This window comes from Episyrphus balteatus, chromosome 1 (assembly GCF_945859705.1).
Source record: "Episyrphus balteatus chromosome 1, idEpiBalt1.1, whole genome shotgun sequence".
NCBI lineage: Eukaryota > Metazoa > Arthropoda > Insecta > Diptera > Syrphidae > Episyrphus > Episyrphus balteatus.
Genome location: NC_079134.1, coordinates 40702316 through 40713957, shown reverse-complemented (window position 1 = coordinate 40713957; position 11642 = coordinate 40702316). Strand labels below are relative to the sequence as shown.

At 32.1% G+C, this 11642-nt stretch overlaps 1 protein-coding gene across 4 annotated transcripts in view; it reads right to left on the bottom strand.

Annotated features, from left to right (window-relative positions):
* Window positions 1-4827: 4827 nt before the first annotated feature.
* Window positions 4828-11642, bottom strand: part of LOC129913994 (dnaJ homolog subfamily C member 7) — a 50076-nt gene continuing 43261 nt past the window's right edge. For 3 of the 4 annotated variants that reach the window (XM_055993013.1, XM_055993022.1, XM_055993031.1), the window contains exons 2-4: window positions 9000-10300; window positions 7239-7358; window positions 4828-5479 (exon numbers count right to left, since the gene is read on the bottom strand). In XM_055993013.1, the coding sequence (XP_055848988.1) occupies window positions 5400-5479; window positions 7239-7358; window positions 9000-10300 (1501 nt within the window). In that variant the 3' untranslated portion in view covers window positions 4828-5399. The remainder of the gene's footprint in view (window positions 5480-7238; window positions 7359-8999; window positions 10301-11642) is intronic. The other variant, XM_055993039.1, reaches the window with a different exon arrangement.

Here is an 11642-nt window from a genome sequence, read left to right as displayed (position 1 = left end):
AACAAAATTAAACTTTTTTTTTTGTTGCCGAAACAAAAATATACTTTTCTGAAGGTTTTCGGTGTGCTGAACTCGAATCCTAAGTCAAAAAAATTAATCAGCTCAGCTTTTTGAAATATTACCGTTAGAAAATGCAGTACTTCGGACCTTATTCATTTATATAAGTAAAATTGTTTGAGCATATTTAGTAACGGTTTTTATAAGAACTATTTTCCACCTTTTTAAATCTGTTTAAATCTTTCCGATATCTTTTTTACTGCCCGAGATATCCTCAGTTGTTTGGTATTTTTATAAATTTAATAACGTCATTATCTACTTTATGATATATGAAGCCAAACCCACTTAATTCATTTAAAGATATCTCGGACAATACAAAAGATATTGAAAAGATTTAAACTGGTATCGAAATTTGGAAAACAGTTCTTATAGAAACCGTAACTAAATGTGCTCAAACAATTTTCCTTACACAAAAGAATAAGGTCCGAAGAACTCAAAAAAACGTTTTAGTGCATTTTCTAACGGTAATATCTCAAAAACGGGAGCTTCTGACTTCGGATTCGAGTTCAGCACACCGAAAACCTTCAAAAAAGTATATTTTTGTTTCGGCAACAAAACCCTTGTAAACCAGTGTAATATATGGTATGGGCGTATACTTACTTTTTTCGTACCAAACAAATATATTCGTGTTTGTACTCCGTATTGCCAAACATGTCGCAATATTAAATAAAAATCAAATATGTAACAATAATTTGGGTTATTGGGTAACTATATTATATCGGATTTTCCAACCCAATATTAAAAAAAAAAAAAATACCCTCTACCTCAGTCACTAGGTAGCATAATAGCTTTTAATAAATTTTTGTAGTAAAATAATCGGAAAAATAAAAGTTACACACCTAAAATTCACAAGTAAATTTTAATAAAACAAAATCGGTTCCCATATAGCCCTATTGAGTAGATGGGAACAAAGGAGTCCGGAGAAGAAATCAAAATTGTAAAAAATACATACTAAAAATACATACATACAAATGAAAAAAAAATTAGATGGTGCAATTTTTGCGTTGCGTTGATCGTAAAATCTATACTCAAAGCGGGTATAACGTTTAAGCTGAGTAAGGGAATAGTTTTTTTTTCAAATTAACTCGAAAAATATGGGTCATATAGAAAAAATTATTAAAGAAAATTAAATTTTCTACAAGTTTTACGCCAAGTTATTCACTAAAACGTGTTTTTACTTAAATCCAAGATTTCGGCTTTGGCACAAGGTCGATTTTCTCGAAGAACTGGTTTTAAGCTCTCAGTGATCCCCTATACCAGGGATGGCGAACCAATGGCACGCGTGTAATTGGTGGCACGCCATGAAATATTTCCGACACGCCACCAACATTCCACGATTTTTTTTTTTTTGGAACGATGTTCAGCTCTCAAATAGTTGCGAATTGTAATTTTTTTGTAAAGAAGGAACTACCATAGTTAACCGCACGTCTGATAATCCTTTGGTAAATTTAGCTTGTCAAAATTTGATTGGTGAAAATTGAAGACATTGAAATGCAGCTGAACGAATTGCAATCTAGCTCGATATGGACTCAAAAATTCTTCAAAACGACGAAGAATGCAATCACATCTAAATTAATGGATCAATTCCCGATACATATAGCTGCTTGAAAGAAAGTGTTGGCGTTTGCTATCTTGACAATATTTTTTTTCCTACAGTGTGAGCGTGTGAGTCCTTATTTTTCGAAATTAATAACATTAAGGATACTCTTAGAAACATGTTGTCAAATTAATCCAGTTCAGCTTGCATTTCAAATAAATGAATTTTTACGTTTACAAATAAAATGCTGCGTAGTTTCAAATTATGTATTTTTGTTTCTAGTAATCACTAAAAAGGTAGATCGAAACTGTATGGCACGCCAAAAGTACTTGAAATAAATTATTTGATTAAAATGGCACGGGGCTCTAAAAAGGTTCGCCATCCCTGCCCTATGCCTATACCGTCCTATGAAAAAAAATTGCACGATCTAATTTTTTCCATTTCAGCATAATTTTTTGTACATACAACCAATTGCAGTAAGATACAAGATTAAAAATTGACAAAATTGTAGAGGAAGCCGTTGATTAACCAGAATCATCGAACACGAAAACATCAATAACAAACTAAATTGTATTTCGTGTAATTAGGTCAGTCTTAAACTAAAAGCTGTACATTAGAAGCTTTTCATAATATACACAAACAAAAATATTTCGGGTAGAAAAATTTCCACGTGAAACTCACATTAAGACTGATTGTTTCTTAATGTTTTAATTTTTTTTTAATTCAAAAATTGATTTTAGCTAACTTTTAAACCGACTTCCAAAAAGGAGGAGGTTATCAATTATTCGTATCTTTATTATTTTTTTTTTTTTTATTATGTTTGTAACCTCACAACTTTGGACCAATTTTGATAATTCTTTTTGTATTCGAAAGCTGGTGCAGTGTAGGCCCATTTCGTTTTCGCCCAGTTCCGACAATAGTATCCATGAGAAAATTATAAATCCAAGTTTCGATCCATAAAAATCGATTTTTTTTTTTTTTTGATTTAAATGAATTTCAGCCCATCTTTCAACCTAAGGATATTTCTGTCAACAATTCCCGGCTACAAAAATGTTGTTTAATATTTTCTCAGACTCAACACTACCTTCGGTCTTTTAAGGTAAATTTCCAATTCTTTTTTTATATTTCTAACCTCCGCCGCTAGACTTCGTATCTCTCTAGAATAAAAGTTTTTTGTGGGAAATTTCATAGACTTTAATTTTGTGAAGCATGATATTTTCAACCCAATATTATTTTTCAAAATATTGTATTTAAACGATATACCGAATCTCTATCGAAGACGACTTTCGTCGATAGTTGACCATCGAAAATGAATTTTGGTATTTTGAATCTTTATTGTGATCGACATTTTTATAATTAGATCATTTTTATCTTTAAAGTTTGGGCTTTTGTGGTCTTTATTTTTTGGTGTAATTAATGAAACACTAATTCATCTTTCACATCTTTGTCGAAAGAGTTACCTACACAATACTGAAACAGATATTTTTCGATTCGATCGACTTTTATCGGATCGATTAGGGCCCTAGACTGCACGATATTTTACACTTATTTTTCTTTCGTTGATTAGCTTACATTTTTAAAGTTTCCTTACAATGTCTGTTTGTTTGGCCAACATCTTGAATAAAATAAAGGAGTATTACAATTATTTTAGAAAGGTCATCATAGTAAATTATAAGTATGGAGCCCTCAAAGCGCCCTCAAAGCGCCCTCAAATTTCTGACGAATTTGTATAGCGGGTACGATACACAAAAGGAGTGCATCGTTATATTTCAATGTAAAATATCTTTTGTTTTGCCACTGTAAAAAGTGTTTTTGAACTTTTGCAGACCGGCCATTTTATTTTAACTTTGAGGACATATGGACGCTTGCTATCTAGTTTATCTCGTTGAAGAAGCAATCTTTTTTCTTAAAACTTGGTGAGTCTAAAGGGTTCATGATAAAATTTATGTTGAAGAGAAAAACGGTAACGGAGAAGACGAGTACGTGTCTTAAATATGGCATCTCCGTCGTTTTCACTTGAAAATAATTTCGTTAACACAGTTTAAGAATGCTATTTATTGGTCTAAACAAATTTACTCGACTTTGTTGACCATCACAAATCACAACATAATGTTGACGTTGTAACTAAAAACACACCGTACTGTAATGAAGATTAAATTTTCATTCAATCCAATCGTTCTCAATTGATTACCTATGCAAATTCTGGCTTTTTTAATTTCAGAGATGACGGCATCAAGTTTTAAAAATAGGAAAATGTACCCTTCTATGCAAAAAGCCCTTAAAGTTACGACACAATGGCTACAGTAAAATAATTAGCTTGTAGAAAGATTAAAACAAATTATTATTTTCCATTATTATCTGAAATGATTTCGGCAGTCAGCTATTTATTTGTCTTGCGATTTCTTCTATGAAAGAAAATATTACGTATACACCTCAGTGACCGCTTAAAATTAAAATTTACAAAAACAAATTTATAAAGAGAAGTTTCATAACTGATATGATAACAATAATGAAATTTGTCGGGAAAGCATTTTATAAAGAAAGATTGCAACATGTACCAAATTTTTGTCAGACGGTCAGAGGCATCTTTCAGCGCCGCGTTCACTCTGTGACGTAAATATGACGTTCAAGGGGAATAATCTTGATTATGGGTACGATGGTACACACAGTTCCACAAAGTTGTGGGTGTATTGCAAGAGTGAAAACAATGTTATTGGTGACGTCAGAGTCAATGCGTTGGGCAATTTTTCAATCAATTTTTAATGCCTTGAAAATTGTGTCTTCATTCGTAATCAAAACCTAATTGTAATTCAATTGCAACACGATACCACAAAACTACTCGTATTTCAAAAATCAAATGTGTTTCGATCTTTTTGTAAAAAATAAAACAATTATTTTACATTTAACCAAGTTATTTTAACAACTTGTATTTTTCTTTTTATTTGAATTTATTTTTTTGTCTTGTCTATGATAAATTTGTAAATAAACGCTATCCAGAAAATGTATGGTAAAAAAAATGAAGAAAAAAAAATCAAAACTCAAAACAAAAGTATATAAATTAAAGTACACAAAATGTATTTAAATTATTTAAAATTTTAAAAATCCACTTTTTCATGAAGAATAGTTGTTTCCATCATAACAATTTTTTTTGTGTGTTGTTTTTGTTTATATTAACAATCGATAACAAGATTCCATTAAAATGATTTGAATAATTTTATTTCTTTTTTGTCGACTCTGATTTTAATATCACATTTTATTTGGAAACATAATAATCAACTGTGTGAACTTCTTTATTTTTATCTTTTGTTTACTTTATTTGTTTTTCTTTTTTTTTACTCTAATCTGTCTATATTCTCTCATCTTCTTAAACGAAAACAAAATTTAAGTTATTTTTATCAAGACTCTAATTAGGGTTTATAAAATGACTACTAACTGATTGACTGAATGACAAACTAAATATATAATAATTTGTAATTTAAGTTTGTAAAAAAAATAATGAATAGAAAAGAATTATATATTTTTAAAATTATTTCTCAGTAATTGTTAACATTTGTTTTTTAACATTATTATCGAAACAATAATTCTGATTATTTTTTTCTTTTTTATTTAATTTAATTTATAACATAAATTATTATAGTTGTTGTTGTTATTGATGTTTGCTGTGTTGAGAATCCTTGAAGATTTGCTTTTAACTGTTGAATTGCAGCAGTTTTTTAATTGCTTCAAATTTTCAAAGTGTAGTAAAAGACATCTTGATAGAGAGAATCAGAGTAAAGGTGGTAGTACGTAGTTAAATTTAATTTGATTAGAAGTCAAAACCAAAAGAGGCACCATTGCCGCCACTAAACTGGAAAAACTGTCGGAACATTTGATTTGGATCGAATTCTGCAAAAGACAAGAAAAATATTTAATTAAATTAATATGTACATAAAATTAACAAATTTTGTAAGTTTAGAGAGATTTAAAATAGAATTGTAATTAAATAATAAATTCTGTAATTAGCATCTGGTGAAAGTCCCAAATGTTAAGCGGTCACCGCACCTAAACAAAAGCTGTAGTTCTTAACCAACGACGCATGTTATAGACTTACATGATTATTTGTAATTTAATTGAAGTTAACTTGAAAATAAGGTACAGGCACATAAACAAAACGAACAAAATCGGAAATATAACACTGTCTTGTGGTAGCCCAGCCCCCATTTCTTTAGAGTCTGAGTATTCGTGCCCGTGTGTTACTAGAAACTCTTTAAAAACAAATCTTAAGGAAGCCTTTTGATTGCGAAACATTGTCTCAAATACTTTCGATATGGCAGAAAGGAGCGAAATGGACCGAAACGATTTGTTTTATTGTTTTTGGTTAAACAGGAGGTTAATCCACTAATCCAGCTTTTTAAATTCTTTGTATAATTCTCTTTTTTTATATGAGGTTAAGTTCGTATTTGAGTTATTATTCACTCCTTGTGAATAGGACGCCTTGAATACTTTCTCTAGGACCAAGGAATACGGCGAAGATGTTTGCTTTCTTTTTATTTCATTCAATTTGTTCAATTATAAGTTAGACTATCAAACGAATAATATCAACGTAAAAAAATAGATATTCCCAGAAATAAGCTCTAACTGTGGTTTAGCTGACTATTGAAAAATTGGCTCTAAATTGGACTTTTGGTTTTATTTATTGCTTTCCAAAATGATTATTAGGACTTTTTGTCTTTTTTTTTCAAATTTTCAATTCAATCTGAAATTGGATGGCATCTTTTGATACACTTGTAGGTTATAACCAAGAGTCTAACAGGTGTCAGGATCACAAAAGCATAAAACCTATGTTTCAATGTGTTTATTTGCACTCTACGTTCATTAAGAATATATCAAATGGTAGCTCAATGGTAAGAGCCGCAGAGGGTCGTGATTTAATTCTCAGGGTTGAAATATTTTTTAAAATGTTTCCAATTTCTTGGGCTTTTGAGAGTTCTTAACTTATGTATGTATTAAAGGAACAACAAAACATAATGGAAATGCCCTTAAGCGGAGTCCAATTTTACAAAAAGCCAATGGGGACATATTTTACAAGAAGCATTGCGATTAATGTGTTACACCTAAGATAGGTTCATTTGTCCTAGAGAAACAAAGAAGGCACTGGACGATGACCAGGCAGAAGTAACTCGAAAATAGTGTGAGGAAACCATTCTACTTAAACGAAGCTTTATGTTGTAAGATAATAAGGAGAATTTTAACTAAATTGAAACAAAATACAGAGTTTTACAGTACAATATCCAAGAATCCTGTCGAACAGTAAAAATCTTGCTTTTATGACGCCATATATGATCCTTTATGAGAAAAAGCTGCCCATTAATTTCATAACTAACTTTCTATGAAAAAAGGGGAAAGAAATAACGTGCTTAATTATTGTACTTGAATACTATAACACATGAGATAATACTTCATAAGTCCAGTCAAAATTGACAAAAAATAGTAAAATCTTTATAAAAAAAAATAGAAACGTTCAATTATATTTAGTTTAATATATATTTGCGAAGTAAATGAGTTTTCTTTTATGACAAGACAATGGACTTTATATTTGTACATTCACAGTTGACTGATTTTGTACTTAATTTGTATTGAATAAAGGTAGAAAGAGATCAGAAACCTGTTCTACGTCTCTTTGGACTAAATTCTTCGCTTTCATATGAAAATAAGCTATCAGATTCTTTAGGTTCATCTTCATCGGTATCATCTTCGTCAGTTTCGAAAGAAAATCCATTAGAACCTGTAAATAAATTGGTTTTGTGAATACAGGATAAATTACGAAAGTGAACTAGGTACTGATATCTATTTATACGAATATGATTTTGAAGATGATTTAGATTCAAAGATTTACTCATAAGAAAACATTTATGTACTTGCTTTTATCCCTCGGCCCTTGAAAGGTAGCTATTATGTAGGTTCTACTTTTTCCTCTGCGTAAACTGGCACATAAGGTCTTATGCAGAACTTATAAATTCTTAAGTTTCGTTTGAGCCAACGGTTCTTAAAGACTTAGCCTGTTCTAATTTCCATTCGAATTCTTTTTTCTCCCGTTTTCGAATTTTAGCTGTTTTCAATCCGGGCAGCAATCTGCTACCGAAATACAATATTCTCCAATAAAAAATGGAATGGAAATCAGAAAAACCGTTTTCAATCCGCACGGATTCAATTTTCGTTTCCGTTTTCAATTCGAACAAATATTAGAACAGCCGTCATAGTAAACCAACTTCTAAAAAGGAAGAAAGAGGGCCACAAAAAGCTAAAGGTTGAGTTTAATGAGGGTTTCTATAAAAAGGTTAATATGTATTCGAAAAAAAAATTTTTTTAAATGAAACAAACGACACAAAGAAATCCAACCAGCTCAGAGTAGAAACTTGACATGACAAATTCGCTGATAAGCAGAATAAACTACTAGGATAATGATGGTCAAGATATCATTCCATAAGACCTACAAAAAGTAAGACCAGTGGAATTAGAATTCAAGTTTAGATCAGCCGTTTGTGATAGCTTGCCGATAAGCTGGAATGTTTTGATCAGGTCTTGTACCAACCAGTTTATACAATCTGTTCAGAAGAAAGTATGCCCATTGAATGGAACCCCTAAACTACATTTATTACGGCCTACGACTTAACCGACCTTACCAGAAGAACTTGAACTATGCATTTTCTTTTGATCGACTTTAATATTTCTAATATGATATTGTTAATAAAGACAAACTTCCTTTTCTCAACAGCTTTTGCAGCTTTTGCACTTGACGAGTCGTCAAAGCTGGTCAAACACATACAACCGCTTTAAAATTTCCAAAGCTATTGTCCTTTAAGCAATTTCACATACCTCAAAATTAAAAGAGACATTTTTCAAAATTTTTAAAAAGTTTGTTCAACTCCTTGCGCTGATGACTCGGAGAAATACTCAAAAGTAATTTTCGAAATAGTTTAAGATTTCACCCAATTTCGCAAAATGACGTCAATGCAGGGATAAAACTTCGAGTCCCTATCGTCAACCGCATTTTTTCTGAACTTAGAATTTATACAAATAGTAAATCTTACTCTTATTAAGAGTTTTGTGTCTGCAGACGCTTGCCGTATGATTCGGAGCTTATTTGCTTTGAGAGAAAAATTCTTCTTCTTCGATCCAAATAACATTGCACAACGGGAAAGATGGTTAGTAAAATTTATTGTGTGGATAATAAAGGTAACAATTAACTTTCAAGCAAAAGTGGAAGATGACATCAACCAATTTGGTGTTTAAAAACACTCATCTTTCTTCTTTAACAATTTAATACTCAATAAAACAGTGCTTTTTGAATATTAAAAAAAAAAAAAACTAAGCTGGAAGGAATAATAAATTAATATTAAAAAAAAATTTTAAGTTCATATTTTACCTCCTTGTTCCTGTTCATCAATATCCTGACCACTATCATATCGCATCTTCTTTCTTGAATCAGAAAGAATAGCATAAGCTTCACCGATTTCCTTAAATTTAAGTTCCTCAATTTTGCGCTCCTCTGCTGTTGAGTTAGCATGTCTGTCTGGATGATGAACCAAAGCTTTCTTGCGATAGGCCTTTTTGATTTCATCTTCTGTTGAATTTTTATTTACCCCCAAGATCTTATAGTAATCCTTTCGTTTTGATTTTTTCAATGCAAATTTAGCATCTCGCAACATATTTTTGATGTCGTTAGTTTTTTGAATTTGGAATGCTGCCTCATAATCCGCAACACATTCCTCGAACTTCTCCAAATCGTTATTACATCTGGCACGCAAAAGTAAAGCTTTCAAATAATTTGAATTGATTTCCAAAACTTTTGTACAATCAACAATGGCTTCACGCAAACTGCCAATTTTTGAATTAACCAAAGCTCGATTGTAGTACAATTTGCTGTTCATGTCCTTGTTGAATGGATCGATTTCAAGGGCATCTGTGTAAACGGTCAAAGCCTCACGGAAACGTCCAGATTTGAAAAGCACATTGCCAGACTCTTTTTTCTCTTTGAGTAATTTCGATTTGAAACGCATAGTCTTGGCTTTCTGGTGATCTGGATCGAGTTGTAGAGCTCGTTCAAAGTGCAAAATACCTTTTTCCAGATTGTCACTGTAGTACAAGCACAATCCACGTACATAGATGGCATCAGCTGAGGTGGTATCATTCTTCATAACACTCACAGCAATATCGACTGCCTCATCTGTACGACCCAGGAATGCCAAACACTCGGCCTTCATTAGCTTGTACTTGAGGCAAGCTGGAGCTATTTTAAGTGCATTGTCTAGATAGTAGACGACATTTCTGTAGGATTGTGATTCATACTGAGTTTGGACAGTCTTTTCGATTTGACGCAATTGCTGACACGACTGTTGTTCAATTTTAATAGCACTATTTAAGGGATCAACTTCTTCGAGCTTTTTGATGGCCTGCTCGGTTCCGATAATATCACCGAGAATAGTGCAGCATTTGGCTATGCGGACATAGCCTTTTTCGAATTTAGGATCAATACGAACAGCTGTGCGGGCATCACTTAGTGCATTGTGATAGTTGCACAACATCATGTGGCATGCAGCACGATTGCCATAGAAGGCAGCCGAATCGGGACATAGTGAAATTGCATCAGAGTATAATTTGAGGGCAGCTTGGTAGTTTTGTGCTTTATATTGGTCATTTCCCTGTTTTTTCTTCTCCTCAGCAATGCTGTAATGAAACAAATAAAAAAAATTTAATAAAAATAGGTAATAATTCATGTTTTTTGGAATTAAAAATACAATATGAGCAAATAATTATGGATTTTATGTATTTTTCGGTACGGAACAAAGCTAGTAAAGTTTTGGTTCCCTGATAAGTTAGATTTAGATTTAGATTAGGGTGAGAGGTGGGAATAATTCGCCTTATCACTGCGGCCTCTGATGGGCCTATTGTGATTTCCCCTTTTTTTAAGTTCACGTAGAAATCCTAAGTTTATAACTTAGTATGTTTTTGGGTGAGGTGCCGGCGACGTGTATTTATTAATACAGTGACACAGTATGTGTTCTGCTGTTTCTTCGTCTTCGTTACACATTCTGCAGGTATCTTCTTGTGTAATGCCCATGGTCTGAGGTGTTTTTTTACTGGGCAGTGTCCAGTAAGGATACCTGTGGTTATGCGAATCTGACTCCCGGTAAGTGTGAGGAGTTGTTTTTCCTGATAAGTTAGTTGTCAACAAAACATCTTTTTAAGACTGTTGACTAGAAATTTAGCCAAGAAATATTTGCAGGTCCATCTTACTCAATTGCGGTGCAGAAATGATGACTAAACATCAAGTTCTTAATGAGAGTCTTATAAGTATGGTTTTGATATAGAGAGAAGTAGAAACCGAGAGGCTGCTATTCGGATCCTAAATACAGGTCTGTAATGAGGTTTTGACGTTTTTGAATTTAAAAACAGATTGGTTCACAATCTGCCGATAAAGTGTAGATAGGTTTTAATTTTTGAGGAATAGCGATCCTAAAGGTTAAGTAATTGGGATGGGATTTATTGTATCAAACAATCTATTTAAGAGATCACTCGTTCACTTGTACAAGGGTCATCTTAAAATTAAAAGCATGCTGTCCCACAGTGATAAACATTTTAAGGGTCCTTTGTTTAGTGCTAAGTTTATTCAAAAATATTTATTCCTACAAATAAATTTCACTCCAGTGAATTTAAGAAACGGATTTTCAGTAGGGAATGAATAGATAAATGCAAATCAAGTTCACAGAAGTAAATTGAAAACATTTTTTTCCAGTTCACCCAGAGTAAACTCATAAAAATTGATGAGTTTAGTCGGGTTTGACTTTAATCCCGCACTGAAAAACTGGGCCTAATAAAAATCTATACAAGGAGCTCTTCTGATTAGGCTGTGACATTCTATCTAGACGCAACTAAAGATGAAACTTGTATACAATATCCCCGAAAATAGAATGCAGTCAAAATTGCGAAGAACCGTTTTCATCAGAAACAAACAAATATTCATAAATTTATCTTTGATCGTTGTAGGAACGTTACGCATCATTACTTG